At 40.3% G+C, this 24,598-nt stretch overlaps 1 protein-coding gene across 1 annotated transcript in view; it reads right to left on the reverse strand.

Moving 5' to 3' along the window:
* zcchc24 (zinc finger, CCHC domain containing 24) overlaps positions 1-20,909 on the reverse strand; it is a 39,954-nt gene extending 19,045 nt beyond the window's left edge. Inside the window, exons 1-2 of the mRNA XM_085182199.1 lie at positions 20,367-20,909; positions 17,241-17,441 (exon numbers count right to left, since the gene is read on the reverse strand). Coding sequence (XP_085038325.1) covers positions 17,241-17,441; positions 20,367-20,606 — 441 coding nt within the window. The 5' untranslated portion in view covers positions 20,607-20,909. The remainder of the gene's footprint in view (positions 1-17,240; positions 17,442-20,366) is intronic.
* Positions 20,910-24,598: the final 3,689 nt, after the last annotated feature.

Raw genomic sequence — 24,598 nt, forward strand, 5'->3', positions numbered from 1 at the left:
CTTGGAACCCCGATAGAGCAGGTACTAAAAAAGTAAACCCTAAAACCTGAGTCGAGTCGAGCCAAACTGAGTAGGCGCTTGTGGAAAAGGGCTATTAGTGGCGTTCCAAACGTGTGTTCCCAAGAAGGACGTTGCAGAGTGCCCCCTGGTGGACAAACTATGCAACATCAATATTTGTAACATGGTTAAAGGGTTTCTTCCATTTCTTCTTTACTTCTTAAATTTATATTTATCAGTCGTCATAAATCTCAATTCTAATATATTGTGAAATAGCTAATATCGGCTGATATATTGGCCTCACTGATATATCAATCAGGCTTTAGTGAAGGAGATTTAGTTGAGAAAACAAATTTGGAAAAATGTGTAAGAACTCTATTTCTGAATTTAGATCTGCTCAAATGCACTTCATTTTCAGTAATACAGCAAATACAGTGCAACTGTGACAAGTGACCCCTTATTTCTTTATATTTTGCTTCCATCTCCATCTATGTTGTTTAATATACTGTATTTACAATTATGTCTGCATATGTTTCAATCAACTGCTCCGCCTGTTTTTAACTTTCCAAGCAAAATATAAAGAAATGAGTCTAAAGAATTTTGCACAGTACTGTAATTTCACAGTTGGTGCATCTCAAGTTATCAGCTATTGTTTTTAATAGGTAATGATTATCTAACATAAATCTTAAAACATAGAAGCAAACAAACAAAGCTAAGTCTCTCCCTTTCAAGGAAGTTCATTGTGTGAGATTCTTTGGTATGATTTGATGATACCATTAACACACCACAAAGTTAAAACGATCCCCGAGATGCAGACAGGTCAGTGATTCATAACATAAGCTTCCCATTCACATTTAAAAGGAAGAGCCTAAGGTTGTTTGTAAAAACCACACCAGAAGAGGAAGAAAAACAAAACATTTGTCGGGTTCCTCGGGTGAAAATAATTCTGACAAAACAGTGTTTTTGCACCATTTGGTTTGGGCTGACCACATCAAAGCAAGTCATATGTGAAACATGGAAACTATTCAGTTAAAGCTTCATACTTTCACACGCTGCATTTTCTTAAGTGGTATTTCTATCCACATGTACCTAGAAAAACAAAGAAGGAAATCAGAGCGGCACTCTTTGACTCGTCTCACTTCCCCATGTCTTAGTTAAACCATTTCATCTGCTTCGACCATCACTACCCGCATTGTCTAACATCACAGCAACTAAAGAATAAAGATCTAAGGATGCAGTCGTCACCATGTCAGTCAGAACTCAGAGCCAAGTGAGGGCGTGCAGATGGCCACTGCTCCAAGACTCTCACAAGAATGACACTGTCCCCACCTCAGCTGTGTCCCACTGCACACAGAACAAGCATTTTTTTATTGGCTGTTTCCGCTGCTGGACTAAACAGCCGCAACTTCATGCCAGAACCTCAGTCAGGTGCATTATGGGAACTGTTTATCAATCCCACCATGCACTACAAGCTCTAAATACAGCCACTGTTTTCCGTGCATCTCTCCCTCTCTCTCTCTCTTTCTCTCCCCCCCCCGCAATCTTTCTCACCTCTCTCTCGCTCCTTTGCTGGTGCAGCTGTCTCTTTATAATGCCTGTAAGGAAAAGTGGCTCAAAGTGACGGGAGGAACAGGTGTTTAAGTGATAAATTTGCCCTCCCTCGGGCACAATGCACCTCTGTTTATGAAAACAATCCACCCCCCCCTCCCCGAATAAGGCAACATAGAATACAGACAATATACTCAGGCTGCCCCAGAAAAACAAGTAGAGGAAAATTATAGGGTGCAAAATCTCTCTTTGCAATCAGCATCAGAAGAAACGCCTGGCTGGAGCCTGTTTAAAGAAACATGCAGTCAAATTACCGAGTAAAACAAATATGTTAATTACAGTCAGATGCAATTAATCCAAGTGTACATATTGTGACTAATAATTACACTTAATGACCTAAGACGTCATTGTATGTTGCATGTCTCCACCCACCCCCCCACCCCACCCAATTCAGTGAAGACAACAGCATGTACATTTATGACTGCCACATGCAAAGGAATAATTTATAATCATTCATAATTAAGTTTTATAAGAAAAACTCTGTCATCCATTGGAAACAACTGCAAAATTATTACAAAACAAAGCTGTGATTTTTTCAAGTATCAAAGTTAAAGCTGCCTTAATCCTAGCTTGTTGGCACAGACCCTAAACTGCTGGGCTGCTCCCCGGCGTTCCGTAGCGCTCCGATCACTACCTAGCATCTGGAAACCATCAGTGTAAACAAAGGAGCAGCGGAGGAGCTCAAGCCCCGCTCTGCCTTCTCCGCATCCCACAGGACATCGTTCAGCAAGCAACAGAGAAGACCAGATCTGAGCATGAGTGTGTCCGTGCCCATACGTCTGCGTGTGTGTCTGCTCTTGTGTCTGCTCTTGTGTCCTTGTCTCAGGATCTCTATTTAGTTTGGCTGGAGCTCAGAAAGAGATAGATTTACAGATACAGCGGATGGGGTTCATTCCACAATGTTTGCTTTGAGTCTTTCAGGGTTTTTGTTTGGTTTGGTCATTAAGCGTAGCATTTCTGATAAGACTTCTAATTGCTTTAATGTGGTTTCAGTTAGCGTGCTAGTCTCAGTGGTTTGATGAAAGCTTGCTGCAGGGGGGAGGAGGGAGGCAGGAACCTGGATGTGGTTTAAACCTGAGAACTGGTTCTCCTCTGTGAAGCATCAAGCAAGATCAAAGGATCAATCGTGCCCGATTCTTCACCGAAACACGACAAGGAAATATTTCCTCAACAGATATCTATTAATCATGGGGTCTGAGTATTTTCAGTACAGCCAACATTTTTAAAATGTCATTCATGGAGCCTTCAAACACAAAACCTCACACTTTGATGGTTATGTACTTCACTGTGTATACATCTCAAACTACACCCGGGTTTTGCTGTTGAAGCTGTTACACCACAAAAGAAAGCTTGTTGTTAGCCTATATGAAGATAGAAATTTTCACTATGAATCCACCTTTCACTTAATTTAGCATTACTCATGCCAAAGAGCCAATAATCAAGCTTGTAATATACTGGGTTTACTCAACAAAAGTGCACGTGTGACTTTTGAGGCAGATATTTAGTGGAAAATTCCAAGCAAAACCACCTTAGTAATGCTTTGTTGAGTATAATCACAGGGGCTTGTATCTGCCTAGTAACCACATCGTAGTTTCACAGCCCCACATCTACAACTGCTGAAATAAGAATTCTTATCTTCTACAGCTGTCTCTAAATATAAACCACAGCATTACACATCATGTACGGCACCTAACTTCAGTCGGATACACTTTGGTTCACTCAAACTTCTTATACCACCAAGCATGTAAACCCATGCATATGGTCATCCTGGAAAAACAAGTTAACACAAACACATTATGACAATAAGGTTGTGTTTGCTGGCTCACAAATCAGAGGGTTCGGATCATAAATGAAACTTTTACAGATAATAAGTTGTCCTTCTGATGATACATATTAATATGTATATTATGATATTATATAAGTTACATACAATGGATTAAAATCATTTTTATATATATAATTTATTGAAACACAATGCATGAAATTACAAACCTACACAATGATGCAAAGCAGTATATAATAGTTGTTTCCAACATTCTCATTCAATCTTCTGATTTGTTATTGTTAATCAGCTTGATTTGTTTGATTTGCTTTTTTTCTATTGGAGACTTTTTTCATTTGTTTGTGTGGTTCTGTCTCAGGGTTATGTAAGCTCAAAGTGGTGTGGGATAAACACGTGGGTGGGTTTTAGAAACTGCTTTCCAGAATAAAAGCATCTGTAAGTAAACACACACAATGGCTAAATTAATAGTAATCTCATAATACAAATGCATTTTTTTATTTCATTTCTCTGAAATACATTTTCCCCATCTCAATGTCTAAAGGGCTACACCAAGAGAAAAAACTGTTCCTTAAACAGCTAATGTCGTTTAGACCTTAAAAGTCTGAACCATGAAATTATTGCCAAGAAATTCAATTTCTTTTTTACCTTCTTTTTACCCCAGAAACAAAAGTCTAATCCGGATTTTTATCAGACAACACCTGCTCCATGAATCGTCCACATACTATTCACTGCAGCCTAGGGGTTGCAGTAGCCACAACACTATCTGAACTGGGACATCAGCATACATCTGCCTTTGATTATGATATAAAAGATTTACCCATTTATTGCTGAGCAGAAAAGATTCTGACAATGAAACCAACACATCTGAACAACCTCAAACCCAGCACTGAATTTAATCAGGTCCCTAGAAATACACAAAGAAATACAAGTTTGTAGATCATAGATCGGATGTTAGACAGTTGTTAAGACAGGCATGCGTACAGCGATTTCTTCATTTACTAATAGGTTACTTGGGTACCTCATTCACTGTACTTATAGCAACAAGAGGACAGCTGTTGTTACAACATTTTTTTTTCCAATAAGCTACCTAGAGCTGGGTGAAAAAATGCAAATATACGGATGTTAGGATATTAGGAGAAAGCATAGCATATATTTACATTGCTATGCAGATGACACCCAGCTTTATCTATTTCCAATTTCCTACTTTTAAATTCACATAAAACTGAGGTTATCATACTCGGTCCTAAAAATCCTAAAAATTTTAGATGGCGTCTGACCAGATACTTAATCTAGGTGGCCTTGCCTTGACCTCCAGTAACACTGTGAGGAGTGTGAGGTTTCTTCCTGTTAAAAGAGAGTTTTTCCTTCCCACAGTCGCCAATTGCTTGCTCATAGGGGGCCGTCTGATTTCTCAGTATTATTGTAGGGTCTTTATCTTAGAATATAAGGCTTTGAGGTGACTATTTTTGTGTTTTGCTGCTATATAAATATAACTGAACTGAATCTAACAATTAAAAGATGATTGTTTTAAACCTTTAATGTACATTGAATTTTAAGTAAACTGGTTTTAAATACTTCACTGCCTATAAATACAATGCGTTACAAAAATTAAGAAGCTTCTCCTGCACATGTTATTATTAATTTGTGATAATGTATAATGTGTAATTTTATTATGTGTCTGTCTGTCTCAATTTTTCTATATGTTTTTTGTACACAGGTTGCCACTGAAAACTAGATCTCAATCTTAATAAGACTGCATATTTAAATAAAACATTTGCACTTGAATATAAAGTTGCTGACAAAGCAACAATGCGTTTTCTAACATAGCAAAAGGTATGTGAGCTCACTAGATATGACTTCTCCAAGTTTACCATCACAGTCACAGTCATCAGCCAGTCAACTAGCACTCATCTAAACCTGCTCTGCACCCATGTGGGTCACAGTGCTATTCTTAAAAAGGTTTCATATTCTACAAGCTCTTTATTTCAGCTATTCGGATATACCCTCACCATTCACTACACTATAAAAAGGGGTTTACTCACAATAGCACATCCTGGTGTTTCGAGGTCTAAATATGCCCTAGGAGGCATTTGTGTTGTCATAGGGTCTTTTGCCTCGCTTACTCACCTTCAAATGTGAAGTGTGAGGAAAGCAGCAAAGACAGCAGAGGACGGAGGAAAGTGAAACATGTGGTATGTGGAAAGGAGCCATAACCATGTTGATACACAACCAAGTGCTCGGCTATAATCAAATCCACGGCTATTTTAAAGGATCATAACCCCACATCAACCTGGAACAGTTTAAAAAAAAATCTATATCAGCAGTGCAGTCTATATAAGGTGGACAGCAATGCATTTAAAATGACCAGATGCTGAATATTTTCAAGTGTGAGATGGTGACACTGCTCTTAAGGGGTTTCAGGGTTTAACCGCCAAAATTGTCATAAATGCGTTTGTTACCGTCATATCCAGGGAAAAATTTGAGAGGAGAGCCACTCCAACTGTTTTAAAATATAACCACAAGTCCATTTCGAGACCCGTGGAGGCGCCAGAATAGTTCATTCTTGGAAATGGCCTCTGCTTTGGCAGAGTAACTGTGTGAGCACTGTGTGTGTGTGTGTCTATCCGTGTGTGTTTTTGTAGACGTCTGCACTGTACGTGTGTGTCCCTACTGGAAGAGAGCGAAGCACAGAAGACACACGAAAGCTGCTTTTTATAATATAATCTTAAAACAGAACAAGTACCTTGATTTAACATTTTCTCACATTTTCTTGAGAAGTCCCGTAACACTACAAGGCATTTTGCTTATGTTTAGTCTGTTCTATGACAAGCTGACATATCACACAGGGGAAAAGGTAAATCAAGACAGCTGCACCAAATATAAAACATCCCACAGCTTGCAGTCATGTAGATAACTGCTGAGGTGTTTTGGATTTTGAAATGTCATTACTGCCCACCAAGAAATTCTTGACACATTTGAACATGAACAATATACTAGATCGTAAAATGATTGTGTTTTCAATTCTACTTACATTTGTCTCTTTAAAATAATAAAAAACTAAAACAATGAAATACAGGCAGCAATAAAATGGCATAATAAAAAACATCCCCACATGAGAGCATCTTTCACAGGATGAACTAGATTAGCTTTTTGTTTTGTTTTTTAAATTACCTGCAGACATTCATGTTTTTTAGCCTTTGAACAACATATTTTTGTGAGTGGCTTAACTTAGCAGAAGGATCCTAAAACATAATTTAGTTGCAGAGGCAATTAAGCCCTCAGTAACCGTATTGTGAAACCAAATTGGCAAAGTCGGAAGCATGATATTCTGATCTGTTGATACAGATCGCAACAAATCTCGGCTTAGTCATCTCTAAAAATGTTATTGCTTGCAAATTACATTCAGTGACCTGTAATTTGTGATTGCTTTGATAAAGCGGAGGAGGAGGTTATGTTGTGGTAAGCAGTTCAATTGTAAAAATCTCCCACACAACATGAAATTTTACTCTAAACTTCATGCTTCCTTTTGTCGCTACAGCGACTTAAGGCATAATATAGCATGATTGTGTATACTTGTGCATATGCATGTCCAAACTGTTCTCCTTAGGAGCAGACCCATGTCATTCGTGTCCGAGACAGCTGCAGAGGCATATCATGATGCCAGCGCGCTCTCTGCCAAAACCCCATTCCCAGATTCCTAGATTTCCACAACTAATCGGGCAAAGGATCTCAGTGACATGTTGCTGGATGACTAATGAATACCCCTGATAGCCAAGCATGTGGGTGTTTTGAGTTATACCAGTAACACGCGGTTGTTTTAAAGCCGATGGTTTAGACAGGGTGCTTTTTCTCTTTCTTCATGCTTAGTTCATAGAAAACACAAGAACAAGCCAACTGGGCTTTGGGATCTGTCCCGCTTCAAGCCAATGGTGCAGGATCATCAACACATCTGCTTGACATGCAAGACGCCTCATTTCACACACATAATATAACTTTACCCTACTCCTAAACTTACATTTGCCATATTAACTAGGCGTTAAGGGCTTTTGATAAGTGAGGCCACGGGTGTGAATTTCCCCTTTACCCTCTGCTAGCCTTGGACGTAGCCACAGCACTCAACAAGCTGTGCAGCTGCACAGCAGCGTTATATTACCAGTCTGTGAATGACAAGAGCAGGTTGGGTCGCACACTGGTGCATACAGAGGTGCACAAAAGATTGTCATCTGCTTGCAGGAGGATGTTTTTGCTACTGCTGTCTGTGCATATGCTGCATTTGCTGTACGTAGCAGGATTTGTTTGCATGTTCCTCTACAGACTGTATTTTTGAGAGTCACTCTGCCGGATATACCGTACACGTGTGTTGCTAATCTCAGCGTCACTTGGTGGCAATGCTATATTGGACCTATGGCCCTATATGGTTTCTAAATGCTCTGACTATGAAAGGCTCTTTCCAATATAACTTCTCAAAACTAAAATATCTTGACTGTTTTTTGTTTGTGTGCTTTGTTCACAGAGGCACAGGTTTTTAATGTCTGCTATGAAACAGAAAAAAAAATCCATCTGACACCACACATCCCTGATAAGCCTTATCTGTTTAGCAGGGAGTCTGCACTCGCTCCCAGTCTTTCGGTTTGCTAACCTGACCGAGCGTGTGTTAAAGCAGAGAGAGAGAGACACAAGGCCTTTTCGGAGCCTTTGCTGTGACTGGAAGGAAGATCAGGGGTCACCCTGTAAAAACATTCCCATAGCGCACCTCCCCCAGCCCTCATCCCTGCCAGAAACGTCTCAGCACACTACAGGGTAGCACATACTGATAGCGAGAGGCGAGAGAGACAGTTTCCAAATGAAATGTGGATTATTTTTTAAAGTAAAGACCTTGGATCTATAAGTAAACAAGGGGTAAAAAGTAAGTCAATCAAGCAGAAACATAGTTCTTCATACCCTAGAAACCCGTGTCCTCTTTTATATCCGTTTTGACTACTTTCATTTAGAGCAGCCTGATTAGTTGACCCATATTACCTGCTCATATGTGAGGATTCATATTTGCTTCTCATGCTATTTGAGGTCCATCAGTGCACTACATAATCATTATTTTAAAAAAAAATTTCCGTCAATGACTCTTTCGTCAACCAAATGTTTTTGCAAATTCACATAAATCAGCTTCTAATTTTTTGTGATGATGATTTTTCCCCTGGTTTCTTACTTTAATAAACAACATACAACATCTTATATCTTTATTATATTCAGTAACACATACTGAAGGGATGTGAAGCTTTTATTGTGTTTTTAAAAAAATATAAATTAAAAAGCATTAAACCACAATGTTATATTTTATGCTTAATTTATTACAGATCTCTGATATTATAAATGACTTAATGTTATTTAGAGGTCATGCTTTCTGAAACTATAACCCCTCTATGTCTTCACGTGACTTTATATTCTTATTTTAATCTTTTTGATTCGTTTTACCTTGTGCAAAACATTTTTTAAAACTTACTAATCATGCACACGCACACATGCATACACACACACACCCCTATGGCTTCCCATTATTGAGCACAACTCTAGTTTAATCTGCAAACACTGTCCTGATCCCTGGCAAAGCTGCAGCTTCTGGATAGCCTCCCAAACTTCATGACAGAGAGAGCAAAAAACAGTCAGAAAATGAAAACCACAGAAGAGGCCCCTAAGTGTTGACATATAGACAAACAGACTATATAGGACTCGCTGTGTGTGGTTTGTTGTTGTACTCCTTTTTTCTTCTCTGTAAGATTCAAGGCTCTCTCCAAACATACTTGAGTCTGACGCACTACTCTGATGAAGTGAGGGCCTTGCTGGGGGAACAATACAGGCCTGCCTTCCTGACCTCTCCGTCTAGCATATCCTACAGACACACAATGACTGCCTTAATTACCAGCCTCCATTCCCACCACTAGGGTTTTCCCCAATAGCTCCCATTCAGAACCACGGTCTCTCCCTAAGGTGCCCATTCAAGTGTGATACAAAGCTAGCAGTGTCAGTCCCTGATCTCTTGACACCAAACTCAGTCCAGTGTGCCAGCACTTGCAGCCTCACAGCGTCTCTGTCCGTCCATCTGCTTGTCCGTCCCCTCCTTCAGCCTAGTCTTATAAAAAAAAAAAAAAATAGTTGTTTCTTTTTTTCCATATGAATCGTCTCAATTAGGAGCAATTAGTTAAAACAAATGCCAAAGTCAGTATGATGTGGATATTTTATTCAGGTAGGTTTTAATGGCTTTCTCAGCTCACTAACGAGTTAAAGCAGAGAGAGATAAGACCACGGTTAAATAGCTTGTTGGTGCATCATTTAAATTACCTGTACGAAGTGGGTTTCACATCTGTCTTTGAGCCTGTAAATTAATCCAAATGAACCTAATCACACAATTCTAGCATCAAAATAGCTATTAAGCATCACTGTAAGTGACTCGCACACACTACATGGTGTATTAACCAATGAGAAGAGTCTATGACAATTTCTACAGGGAAGAGCACAAGGCTGCATCTTGAAATGCTTTCCTTTGTTTAACCAACAAGTCAAACCCCAAAGATAAACAAATTATATTACCAATACTGTAAAAAACAGGAAATAAAAAAAATAGCAAATCTAGCATTTTCAAGCACAGAAGAACAAAATCAAAACAACTTTTTTATGTTGTTATGGATTATTGAGTATAAACTGATGTTGGATAAATCTGTGTTACTACAACTCCTAAGAATATGAGTAGTATGAGCTAACAGAGCTTTTGGCCCTTGTCTGCTAACAGGACATCATGCTGTAGTGAAAATGTGACCTTTGACCCTCTGATTCCTCCTTTCTCTCTGAGTGAAAAGTGAACCATCCTGTTCCCGAGTTCCCGAGGCCTCATTATGGGGCTGAAAAACTGTAACACTGTCTTCACTGCTGTCATAGCCACCGTGTATATATTTTGTTATATATTCAGTACCATCTGTTAAACATCCAGTAGAAAGGTAAAACTGCACATTTTACAAAGGATTTTTCACTCTAGTACAATAACATAACAGATACTGAAACTTGGTTCCAAAATGAGTGCTGACCTGGTTTCCCTCATGCTGCAAAAACACAATTACATAAAGCAGTGTGATGAGCAAGAGCTCCGAACACATTATTGTTTATTTTCTTTTATTATCTGAAGCCTCCATTTTACAGTGCTGGCTCAGCAACGTGATGGAAAAAGTGTTACATAAGAAACTATCCAAAAATAAGCTAATGGAGCCCTCCAACATCATTTAGACTGTGTAGCCTTCATCTGAGCGTGAAAAGGAGGACTAATCAAATGACACAACGTGCATAATCCATTTCCAGCGAGAAAGCTGACGGACTTTACGGCAGCTTAGCTTCACCTAAAAGCGAGCAGATGGTGCACCGTGTCTTCGTCCATATTTCAGCATTTAATCTGCAAACAGCTGTGAGTTTATCTATCTGCGGCAAATGTAACAGCATGCTGGAGTCCCAGAGATCGGGTTTTAAGTGTCACAGTTACCAAAACAGGAAGTGGTGTGATTGTTGACTCAGCAAAAACTGAGAGGAACAATGGGATTTCTGGACAGAACGCAAACCAGCTGGCAGGAAACCACACTTTTATCATTCTTTTAACTTTGATTTCCGTTTAGAGGAAGTGCCCTCGCTCCCCTTTCACTGGTCCGCTGTCTCTTGGCTCTTATGCCCTTCTCAAGCTTTCAGACTATACACTCTCTGTGCCAGACAAACACAATAGTGCTGAATGGCATGACAGTGACACATCCAAACTGCCTCCCTGCCCCGGCAAAATAAGTGCAGCCGTGTCAGAACCTGCCCCTGGGGCACAGCAGATCGTGGGGGTAAAATGTGAAACTCTTTCTCATGACAAATGTTGAATAAATCAATAAACTGGTATTTCATTAATATATATGTATATATATATATATATATATATATATATATATATATATATATATATATATATATATATATATATATATATATTTCAACTCAGGCAAGAGTGGGTTAAACATAGATTAGAAAAGCAGAAAGACAGATGTAGGTTCTTTCTCCTCGCAGGAACATTAGCCTCCAGGGAGACTGCAGACGTCTCCAGCTACATTAAGCTCACATAATCTGCTGGACTAGTGAATAATCAGCACTGGGCTGAATAGCAAAGAAGGATAGAAAGCTAGTTTAGACAATTTCGCAGCATGTTTCCAACACAAGAGTTGCAAAATGTTTTGCCAAAGGTTTAAGACGGCGCTGTTAATATGAGATAGAAGTCGCACATGACACCAGAATTTAGACTGTGCTTGAATTTCTTACTGCTGATGAAAAAGTTGAATTTTAATAGGAAGCTGGAGTGCAGAGCCCTTTAAATATGTGGGACACTTTATATTGGTGGCTTCAACAGTCTGTTGAAGTGACAGCATCCTATTATTCTGACACTTTTATGTTAATATTCATACCCACAGCTCTGACAGAAAAAGCCACACTATGTGCACAAGATTTGCCAAACATGCAAAGGACTTGTTGCAGTTTTGGCAGTATTATTTCTAGTGAAGTGCAGCCACACTTTTGAGCCTTTTAGGTCTCGCCACCATTGGGCTGTTTTACACTAGCAGCTGTTTTTTTCTGGATTTTATTTAAGGCAGCCCACACCTTTGTGCTTGTTCCAACCACAGGAACTCCCGCTGCAATACGTCTTTCAGGATGTATCCAGGGGACCGTCCCCTGAAAAAAATGCTAACTGGTTAAAAGTGAATCTTTGAAAGACCAAATGAAGTTGTGACTGTGATCAGAAGACTGCTTTCTATTCAACCCTTGTAAAATTTGCCACATAGAGGAATAAAATAAACAGCAGCAAGGAACGGCCCCATTCACTCCCTCTATTGTTGTTTCTGGTGACAAAGACCCAAAATTATTCATCTGTGTAGTTTTGATGCACTTGGAATTTAAATTACATTAAAATCTCTAACAAAATTAAATGATATCAGCTCATAAAATCTATAAGGGAAATAGAAAGGGTAAATGGGCTAATTATAGTGGCTATATTATGTCTGAGAGAGTCTTAGGGATGATCAGATTTTTGGGATTGCAAGGCAGAAGTGTTGATTAAACTATCATAACCAGCAGAATGTAATGAAGTCTCTTGTTTTAGCACTGCAGAGTTGCACAAACAAAGCTAAACAGTTTCTAAATTAACTGTTAGAACTGACACACCAATAACACCACCACTGAAACGTGAAAGCCCCGCCTCTCGTAAGCCCCCCCAAAAAACTAGCATCCTTGTTAAATGGTTAAATTAATTTTGGCTAAAAGTGTAAAATTATTAAATATGCACTCATATATAAATTAAATAAATATTGCCCCCAAAAAGATCAGACGAGATCAGAACCTCATGCTCAGATTAACTGGAAGAGATAACACATGCTGGAAAGGTGAAACTCGGCTAAAGACCTGAATCAGATTCGATTAAGGCTTTAATACGAGTTACACTCTGCAGGAAATTGGGTGTTCCCACGCTGAGCTAAAATACTTGTTTTTCCTAAAGTGAAGCAAACACACACAGCTCTGTGCAGTGATGTAACGCTGGTAAATTACAAATTTGCAGTGTGTTTTTGACAAATCACAGACACACACATATTCAACAACAAACTAAAACATTAAAAACATTGCACAATTCTCTCAGCGTGACTGCCAACCAAATCCGAAAAGGATTGCCGCTCTGTCAGAGGCAAGCGCCGGAAAATTTAAAAGCAAATATGTTTTGTCAAAACCACTGATGTTTGTTATGGTAGACAAAACGGACTGCAGTAATGACAAGTCATTATGTTTACCACCACAGCTGACGGGAAAGCACACACTCTGGAAAGTCACACGTTGCTCTTTTGCCTCTCCTCCGAGCACGCCCAGGGTTCAAAGGTCAACTCTCGTCTCCACTTTTACGGGAGATCGTGGAGACCATTTGTTACAAAGTACAAACTCCTGCTGAAACTCACGCCACATGAGGCGTGAACGCCATCACAGTGATTTGCATTAGATATACGCAAGTGGAGATGCCTGCCGACTGACTGACAGCCATAGACGTGAGAGGGAAAGTTAGCGCCTGTGCTTTTAGAGTGAAGCATCCTCTGCAAAAGCTTTTGGTAAATTAAATGGCTTGATTCTATCTTCTGTCATACTCTGCTGGAAATATTTAAAATACATAGATATCCCACTAACACAGTCCAAATGGGAACAAAAAAGCTTGATAAAGAGGGATAGATAGAAGCAGCAATATATGACACACTATGTGAGTTACGGCTGGCAATGATCATCAATGTTCAAAAATTTTGGTCTGTATAGGGATCACTGTGCTCTTGCAGACAAACATGTACAACATCTTTGGCTATATCATCATCAGCAATTTAAGCAATGAAAATTATGGCTTATGTAAGTTGGTTTGATGCTACAGCTGCATAAAAGCTCTTGTTTAAAACAAAAGACTATACCGCTCACATCTGTTTGTTAGATATAAAGCAACATCTGCTGAGCACAAAGTGTGAAGACAAGAGCAAACCGCTAGCCTGTTTTACTCCACAAAAGCTGACTAATTAATTGTCAATGCATATTTAATGCATATATAAATATATGTATCACAATGCATATTTTTATAGTGGACACCACTGAAGAAGAAGCTAGCATTAGAGCAGGAAAAGCTTTAGGTTCTGAGTGTTGAGACAGACAGAGGAGCCAGAAACCACCAGCCATGCAGTCAGTAGACAAGTTTACCACTTGACCCACAGCTGCCTCTTTGCATTTAACTCATAAAAAGAAAAAAATAAATAAAAAGCATCTTTCCTGAAAAATAATGAATGTTGCTTAAAAAGACCAAATGTTCTCAATCAGCTGATTGTCAAACAATGCCTCCAAAAAGTTCAGCAGTTTTGGTTAACCTCATATGAGAGATGAGAAACCACATTTTTGTGGCATTCTCCCAGTAAAACAACAACAACAACAACAACAACAATCTGGCATTTCTCAGAAGAATAAGAGCGTGCAGTGCTAACTGAAGATCCTGGACCAGGGGGTTGCATAATGTTCAGGAATGAGGGATTGTAAGTCGAGAGTCCAGCGTAGCTCAAAGACACACATAAAACATACAACAGCAAGATCCACCCCCGCCCACCCATAAACCTGCATTACAGCAAAGAAACTTTCCATGAGTTCATCTTTCTACCTCTGGTAAACCTGTCAGTCACTGCATCACTCTGATCACTCAAATCAGAGGTGGGGCCAGCTGTTGAGAGGATTAGTCCTCTAAACAAAACCAAATCATGAGTGCAAGTGGAAGACATCTTGGAGCGGGGCCAGAGCATGGCAGCGAGATGCATTCTGCTCATAACTAGGGGAGCGACGTCATTTTCCCGAATAAAAGCCAGTTTACATAACACCTCTGTCCCCATGACAGGCAGCACTGGGCAGCTGCTGCCAGACCTGTGGCTTTCACTCAGCTACAAGTTTCCTGAAAAATAAATCTCTCAGCACAACCACAAACCTTGCCTGTGTTTCCAATATTAACATGTAAAAACAAAAAAAAGAGGGGGGGGGGGGGGTCTTTTCAATTTCAATTAATGTATTAGCACTTTGGCCTACCTCTATATACTCAAAAAGCAAAACAATAAAGAAAAGCTAGAGAAAGCATCATAAATAAAGGAGAAACTTACTTGACCCTTTGACAGTCTTAGCACAAAGCACCTCAATAAAAGGCGGTGAGGTGAAGTAGACGAGGAAGCTTTTACATATTCTGTGCTGGACTAGGATGACAAACTTTGCAGGACCCAGTGAAGCAAGAGCTTCTGTTTTCATTGGCAAAGCCTCTCTGAACAGGACAATCTCTTTCTTAGTACGAACACACGACTGCACAATGTAAAACAGAGTACTGATCATTTAGAAGGAGGAGTTCTCGTTTAGAGAATGACACCAGACTTGGCAAGCAAGCACTCTTAAGAAGAGCTCTTCTCACTTGTGTGTCACATATATTATTCGGATCTTCAGCTGGTTAAATAAGGAAGAACTATCCTTGGCTTAGGCATGCAGTGACAGGTGAGAGGGCAATAGTGTAAATGATGCAGCACAAATGGAAGGTAAGCTTATGGAGGAAAAGCCCAGGAGAGACCTAAATAACTGAGATGGTAGGTGTTGAGGCTGTTTGGAGACTTTGCTGCTTTCTGAGTTACTGCTGGCAGTTTAACGAACAGCTGAAATACAAACCAGAAGTAGGGTGAGGGTGTTTCTGACATACACAATGGAAAGATTCATTTCACTGCTCCCTGCTGTCAAAGGGGTTTTATTTAATAAAGGAAGAGTTTAGCCTTTTTTCATCTTGAAACAGTAAAGTGAAACTTAATATACAGCAGATATGGTTTTAGTACTAGAGACACTAAATTGTGAGTTGTGTGCACCTGTGCCAGCGCCGAGTATCACTTCATCATTGCTCACATCCACATGTACAGTATTAGTTGAAGGAAGATGGAAGGTAAAACGTTACATGTTGCATGATATAGTACAAAACCAAATTCCAGGAAGAGTTGTGAGCAGATGATCTAATTCCCACACACTGCAGTTTTGGGGCTGCCCAGGAGATATTTCATCACTACACTGGTCTTATACAGACCTCGTGAGACCAGTCATCATATGTCATAAAGCGAGTCAAAGCATTTTAATCTCACATCTGCTCCTCATTACACTTTCATGCAAAAGAAACTTAGGGCTGGGGTTCGGCTGTTGCACCTCACCCAGGGAAAGGGAGAGGAGACAAACGGGGGAGGCAACTGAAAGACGAGGGAGTGTAAGGTCCAACTAAAAACTCAGAAACTCCACAGTTCCAAGGGAAGGTGCTTTTGTGTTCTTCCTATAAAATTAGCTCACTTGGCACTCCATGAGTTTGCCTTTACAAGCTGCTACACAACAACATAATGACAGATCGGACCATAGCAGTTTCACAGTCTAGTCCTAGAAAATACACTTTAATTTTGCTACAGCAGCTACAAACGAAGCTTTTCCTTTCACACATTATGTTCTGCTATAGTTCACAGAGAGACAGACAGGCAGGATAAATATATAAATACTTTTCTTTTCCAAATCAAGCTACGGTTTAGGGGTGTTGACAACAGCTGGAGCCCCATTTGTCACACACTGGTACCCAGTAACCTCGATACTAGACCTCAAGGTGGATTTGTCATGGTGCCTCGCCAAAAAAAGGGAAAAAAAGCCGCATCATAACAGGCTGAATCAGTGGGAAACAGAGAGAGGAAAGCTCCCACTGAAATTTCCCACTTGAACTGTGGCTGTAATAGCGACAGTTTAAGTGGATGTACAACTGTGGATATAAAAAACTGTGGCTACATGTCAGAAAATGGCACTTACACTATTTACTCATACACAGTCAACATGATGATCTGATTCAAACCCTTCACCTTTGACTTGGGAGTTTAAAAATATCGCAGTGACATAACATGTGCTTATAACGTATAATCTTTTTGTTGTGCAGTGTTTTGCCAGTCAAGACAAACACACATACACACACACATGACTACAGAAGACAGAGGCCAGCCTGTTTAACAAGTAGGTCAGACCAGATCCAAAAAGAAAGGAAGAAAGAAAGAGAGTGAGGGAGAGAGTGACTGACTGCAGCAAGCTTAGATTTTAGTGTCATTATTGGTTTGTATGAACCAAATAAAAAGTCAATGAAGAAGTCTAATGTCAAGATTAAGCAAATGAGACACACTGAAAGATTTAACAGTGATTATAAGCCATCTGTGTCACCTGATGACTAGATTATGTTATACGTGTGTGTTAACAGTCTCACCTGAGGGCAGTCTTTGATATAGTGGCCCTTGTTGAAGCACAGGTGGCACAAGTAGTTGGGTGGGGGTCTTTTGTTCGGTTTTCTTGTTTCAGAAGAGAGGGAAAGGTCTGAGAAATGGTCCGTCAGGGAGTTGAGTCCGTCCACAATATTGTTCAGGGAGCCATAGGGAGACACGTTCTTATACACGTTGTTGTTTAAGGCCTGTAAAATAACACCAGATACAGCCTGTTGTTAACATGAAACTCTGCTTCTCGTGAAATGCTTAGATTACGCACCAGGTTCCTACATGTGCTCTCTGTCCTGTTTGCTGTTGTACAAAAGGTAAAGAAAAAGTAAACAAAAAGACGGAAAAAGAACTCCAAGATAATTTCGCTCATTAAATTCGGAACATCTGGCACGAGGCCCAGCTGTGCTCATGAACTGGAAAAGTACTGCGCATGTCCTCAGAGAAACACAGGACAAAGTATGACTCATTGTAAACAAGATGGGAAGCATGTTCCCCCGGCCACCCAGCGGAACATCAGCATTAACGCTATGCACTGCTGGTGGTAAACTATCCGCCATCCGAGTCTGTAGTCTGCTCGGAGACACAGGATGCACTGTTGCGTGCCACCAGGCCAACTGAATTCGCAGAAGATGCTCTCTGAATATTAATAACAGGGAAAGCGCTCCCTGCCTTTCCTTATTTCCCTTTTCGTTCAAGTCTTCCTCTTTTCAAACGCAGTCCAGAAGAGACAGACGTAATTTGACCCCTGGGTGAAATTAATCTGATTTTACCAAATATTCACACAGCCAGGTAATTAACCTAGGAGAAGCCTAACTAATTATCTGGCCTGACATTTAATATCGGAGTGACCGCTCTTGAGAAAAAGAAAAGATGTCAAAGAGTTCGTAGGCATGTGGAAATCCACTGATAAACTCTTTAATATAACCGAAGGGTATGCATCATTTTAGGACGCAGGCTTGTGTCTGGGAAATGATGTTACTGTTGATTTTAAATGTTGCACGGCACAGAAACCTTACACTTGGCAACCTAACCAGAGCTGAAAGCCAAATCTCTATCTGGAGACTGTAAGATTGTCTTGCTAACCAGCTCCAGCTTTAAGAGCCGTGTTCATTTATTACTTGTCGTTGCTGTAAATCAAGCACTACAGCTCTGTAGTTTCTCAGTTTCCCCATCTGGTGCATGTGTTCCAGCTCTGTGTACTACTGCATCCCTTCTCCAAATGGAAATGTACACATTTGTGCGCGTTAAGTTTTACTGCAGCTTGCGAAATCATTTTTAACAAATAAAAAACAGGAAACTTTGCTCTGTTTACATTAGGAGCATTTCTTCAGTTTGGCTTCAAACCACCTACTGTCAGCCCAAAGGAAACGGATTTCACACACATCTGCTAATGGTGGGGTGAGACGGTTTGTTTATTTTTGCGTGTGTGACTGAGTGACTAGTCCTTGGTAGGTTGTGTGTTTTGTGCCGTGTGGCAATAGATGAGGGGATGGCCAGCCACGGTGTGCCCAAGACAGGCAGAACAAGTGTAGCACATCTGTGAGTGTTTTCACAGGTCCGGTGATGAGGTGTCTCACAGCAGGAGGTCAATAAAACACTGCTGTTTTTAGGCCAGGCTTGTGGTGCCACCTGAGAACTTTAAAGGTGCACTGATAAGAGGTAGAGTAATCCAGATAGTTTCTAAAGTAACAGTAAAAAGATGTTAGGGGGGCTTTTCTGCCTGCAGGCTTTTGAGCAAAGCTGTCAGCAGACGAATCTGCGATAAGCGTGCTCGACTTGTGCCCTGTCGACAGCGACTTCATTAATCTGTATCGCAATTTCACTCCAAGCAGGCTGTTGTGTGATCCTTCACCGTGAAAACAACCACATTTTGCATTAATCATCTCATCATCAAATCTCTGCAGTGGTTTGTTTTGCTTGGCTTGGCCGGTATAGAAAGTTGCAAAATCTCCCCCTCCATCCACCCCTTAAACCATTTCCAGACTCTATGTGTGTTCCCTCACTTTGAAACACTTTATACTCTTATGGCATTACACAATTGCGTGTAATGTATAAAGCGAACGCCCAATTTTCAGATGACTTTACGTGTTAAGTGACTTCAAAAGCCCCCTGCGGTTGCCACCATTATAATGAACACTGGCTCTAGATGGTGACTACACCATCCATCCACTACTAAAGTTTCCAACACATAGCGTCACTTGAACAGAGATCTAAGAAACTAGGCTGCAGTGCAATCAATGCTGCTCACTGTGTAATTTTATTTATTATAACACTGCCTTTCTGCCCACGCTGTGTGATCATTTTCTGTATGCGGGAGAGATGGAGGGGTCACTTTTGCACAGAGTGCACTATGGGGTATCAGATTTGCACCCCGCACACATTATCAGCATGTTGGTTCCCTAAAATTACTTGGAGGCACAAAAATAGAGAATATGTAAACAAGGACTGATTTTGTTTGCACAACCTGGTCTATTTGAAGGAGTCAGAGACAGCAGACCTCAGCAAGGGGCTGCAGTGGCCTGCTCTCTCCAGACAGAGGCGTGCAGAGGGTGGGGGGGGGGATCTATTTCCATCTCCTGCCTCTCTGATTAAAACATATTTTCCTCACCACATTAACTTTGAGCCATAACTTATAAATATGCTGAAAGCAGACCTCTTCATGTGTAATCATGTCATCTAGGGGAGGGAAATGAGCTGTGTGATATTTAGATCTTGAAAGATTGCACATTAATTTTAATTTTAACATAAGTATTTAATCCATGAGTGGGTTAGTGGCATATTTACTGAGTGTTTCTGGTGTATTTTTCTCTTCTAGTATTGCAATCATATACACAGAAGCCTACACAATCGTTTTATATTATGTAAAACACTTAGATCTGCACATAGCAATAGCGCTACATTCAAAGTAGCCCCACCAAAAACGTTTATTTCATCGGACTATTTTAGGTTTTTGTCCATATTAAAAATATCATGGCGGTTATACCAGAATAGCCCATGTTGCAACCTGCATGCTAAAACATTTGCTGCTCAGACAAACAACACTAACACCGTCCAACTCTCCCTAAAATCAGCCACAGTCTCACAATCCCGGATTTGTACGTAGCATGCCGTCAGTTCACCTCATTTCGCTGCAGCTGGAAGAAGTTGTTGAGATAGTTGGAGTTCAGGGAAGAGCTCAAATCCGCCGCTGCGGGAGTCTTGCTGAAACTGAGATCCGGGTGGGAAGAGTTGGGTTCGGGTCTGAACGCGTCAAAGGCGCTGGTCTGGTGGGGGTCTTGTAAGGAGAGATAGACCCAGTTGAGAAGTTGAGCCGGCTGGTACACGGAGGCACTCGTGTCTATGGCAGACAGCAAGCTCATCTTTCCATTCAAATGTCCAAACTGGATTTCCACCGCTTCTTTTTTTTCTTTTTTGCTGGACTCGTCTCAAATGTTGCTTTTTTCCCGTCCCCGTACCCAAACTGATGGCAAGTGCTCCCTTTTCTTCTTCTTCTTTCTGTAAAAGGCCCTGTCCTCCTCACGCCGGGAGCCTCGTCCCACTTAGGTGTTACTCAAAAGTCATGGCGTTAACATGTCAGTATAAAAAGTTTTCCCTTGCTCCCCATGGTCCGCTATCTGCCTTTATTGCAGCGGGGCAGAGAGAAGCTCTTTGAATATGCAATGAACGCGGCTCTGCGTCACCGAGGACCAGCAGCCAATCAGCGCGTCGTTTGTTCCAGGAGTCATTCACTATACAACCGAGTAACTGCTGTAATAAAGACGGCGTACATATTCTATTATTTACCTAGTTACTAATATATACGGTTTACTATTTCTCTACTCTTGAGTGGAAACAGGCCTCACTGATTCTTTATGACATTCAGCCACCTTCTGAAAACACATATTAATATGCTATAAAGAAAAACCTGGATAACTTTATACCATTTAGTCCAGCGGTTAAGAAATCTATAAACTGTGCAGCTTATCAGGACTCTATGGGGACACACTGTCGAGCACGTCCCAGCTTCCAGCCAACCCGCAGATTCAAGGCAGCAGAGTATGGAGAAAACCTTAAAAACGGCTCCCTCTTGTGGCAAAAATCCCTGGATATATCCATGAATCCAGAAGATACTGGTTTTCATTTCCTAGAGAGGTTATTCTGGCTCTTAAGTATGACTACTGCTTTCCAAAACCTAATTTTATCTTGTACTTTTAATTTGTAGACCTAAATTAGGAGAATTTTAGGAGAAAGGACGTTTGCAATGAGTCACATATATAAACTATATTAACAGATATTTCCGATATGTGCATACATTTACAGTAGAGTCATGTGAAAAGCTCTTTCAGTTCTGAGGTGCATATGACACAATAATAAAACAAATAGACCTAACCAGGTTCTAAAATGAGTGAAATACAACTTCAGATGAACAGTAATACATGTGATATTACATTGTAACATTATTTCATCAAAACTAAGCCACAACACAGAAGGAGTGTGTGAAAAACTAAGCACAATCTGTGATTCAGTAGCTTTTGAACCACCCTTAACAGCAATGAGTTGAAGTAAATGTTGTCTGTGCTACTTTATCAGTCTCTCACATGTGTAGGAATTTTGGCCCACTCTTCTTTCCTTGTGTTACTTGAGTTCATTGGGGTTTGGAAGCATTTATTTCTGCACAGCTTTCCTGCCACAGCATTTCAGTGTGGTTGAGGTCTAGACTTTGCAACACCTTGCCATTGCAGCACTTTGATTCTTTACTTTTTAAGAAATGCTGTTGTAGATTTGCTGCTGTCATTGTCCTGTTGCATGACCGAGTTTCAGCCAAGCCTTAGCTGCCAGACAGAGGACCTCACATTTGACTCCAGAATACTTGAGGAGCTCATGATCGACTCAATGACAGCACGGTGCACAGGACCTGTGGCTGCAAAACAAGCCCAAAACATCATGCCTCCACCACCAAGCTTATAGTTGCTACAAGTTGTTTGTGCTGATATGCTGTGTTTAGTTTTTGCCAAATGTGGCAGTGTATATTGTGGTAAAACATCTCCACTTTGTTCTCATCTGTGCAGACGACATTGTTCCAGGTGTTTTCAATTTGCTCAGATGCAACTTTGAAAACCTAAACTGTGCTAATGTTTTCTTTTTAGAGACAAGAGGTCTTGTGCTGGCAACCCTTTCAAACACGCCATATTTATTCAGTCTTTTTCTAAATGTACTTTGTACATTAACTTTAACATTTAGGAGTCTGAGGCAGAGGCGGGGATGTCAAACTTATTTTACATTACGGGCCACATACAGCCCACTTTAATCTTAAGTGGGCCAGATAAACTTATCTGGGTATCTATCACTGTACAGAGGTTCAACTGCACATTTGAACTCAGAGATAACAACAGAGAAATGCTGCTGAAAAAAAATGAATGACCCTTTGGGCTTAAATTGTAAGAAATAAATGTAAAAAATGACAGACAAGTTCAGATAGTTTGTTACCCAGACTGTCCTGTAGTTATTATAAAACTGAAAGGTTTTGTTAATTAGCAGAAAATGTACATTTTTGTCTTTTTATTATGAAACAAAAAGTTTCTATAATAGTGAAAAAATGAACTTTTTTGTCGTTTAATTTTTTATCTATTACTTTAGTGTAGTATGAATGTCCATGGGGAGGTCTTTTATTAGTAGGAAGTCCAAAATGTATGCCCTCCTTAACATTTTCCAAAGCAGTCCAGTGGGCTGGATTGGAGTTTTTGTCAGGCCAATTATGACCCCATGGCCTTGCTGCTGGGACCCTGCTGGGATGTCCCATGAAATTCTCCCCTGTATTGAATCTTTCTAATTGTACAATAATGAAGGTCATAGTGTTTGGTGATATAATTCTAACCTTTCCAAAATGGATGGGCAGCAACAATAGGTTCTCCGAGATCACCGCTGATGTCTTTTTGCCTTGGCTTTGAGTTAACACATACCTAAAAACTCCAGACTGGCTAAAAAAGCTTTAGCTTTTATAGAGATGCTGAAATGTATTGATGATCAAAACACACGGCTGCTATTTACCCTCTTAATTCTCAGGTAAGTAGTAAGGGTGTAGTTTGTATTTAGTTAGTTCATTTGAATAAATAATGGTAAAATGGCCTGCATTTGTATAGCGCTTTTCTAGTCCTTAAGGACCCCAAAGCGCTTTACACTACATTCAGTCATTCACCCATTCACACTCATGTTCACACACTGGCGATGGCAAGCTACATTGTAGCCACAGCTGCCCTGGGGCGCACTGACAGAGGCGAGGCTGCAGGACACAGGCGCCACCGGGCCCTCTGACCACCACCAGTAGGCAAACATGGGGTTAGTATCTTGCCCAAGGATATTTGGCATGCAGCCAGGAGGCAGGATCGAACCACTGACCTTCTGATTAGTGGTTGACCTGCTCTGCCACCTGAGCTACAGCCACCCCCATTATTGAATAAATAATGATATGGTGAAATGTGTCATATGTTGATGCTCATCTCATCTCACAAAATTTGCAACATTTTTTCATGTAGCCAAGTATAGGCTACATTACAATAGCATAATGAAACTGGAATAGAAAACTTAAAACTTAAAACATTTGGTGTGCCACCCCAATATTTTATTGGCACCCATATGGCCATCTGGAGGAGCCTTGTAATATCTTTTCATCATTACGTCCTGAACAAAATCATTGGACATCCTCTTCCCTCCCTGAAGGACCTGTACTGCACTCGCTGTCTCACGAGAGCTACGGGATTTCACATACCCAAGTCACAGGGTGTTTAAGTGACCTCAGCAACTTGAATCTCCTGCCCAGATTTGGGTTGCCAAGGCCACAGACAAACAGACTCAAGGACAGCTTTTACAATAGGGCAATAGCCCTAATCAATGTTAACAGCTGACCTGATTGGCTACCTCCCTGGACTTTTTTTGGAGGGCAATAATAATAATGTGCAAGAACCATTCATTAATTTCTTTTATTTATTTATGAAGTCATTCCTTTTTCTTTTCTTTTTTTGCTTATACCTTTTTTGCGCTTATCACGCCACTTTAAAGTTACTGTGTTGTGTTGTTACTGTTTGTGTTGTGTTTTGTTGTGTTTAGTTGTACCTATTGGGACAGTTTCCATTTTCATTGTACTATTGTACCAGCTATAAATGTGCAATGACAATAAAAAGTGTTATCTTATCTTGTCTTATCTTGATAAGTAAAACTTTAGAACAGAATTGGTTGTCCTGTCTTCCTTTCTTTCTTTTTGGCTGTATATGTTCACAAGCCTACAGCATGGTTTCACTTCCTAAATTTTTTTTCTTTATTTCATTTTATCTTTTAAAAATTGCTAAGACTTATTACTGCCAGCTACATTAATCAT

Source organism: Neolamprologus multifasciatus, chromosome 13 (assembly GCF_963576455.1).
Source record: "Neolamprologus multifasciatus chromosome 13, fNeoMul1.2, whole genome shotgun sequence".
In the NCBI taxonomy this organism is placed as follows: Eukaryota; Metazoa; Chordata; class Actinopteri; order Cichliformes; family Cichlidae; genus Neolamprologus; species Neolamprologus multifasciatus.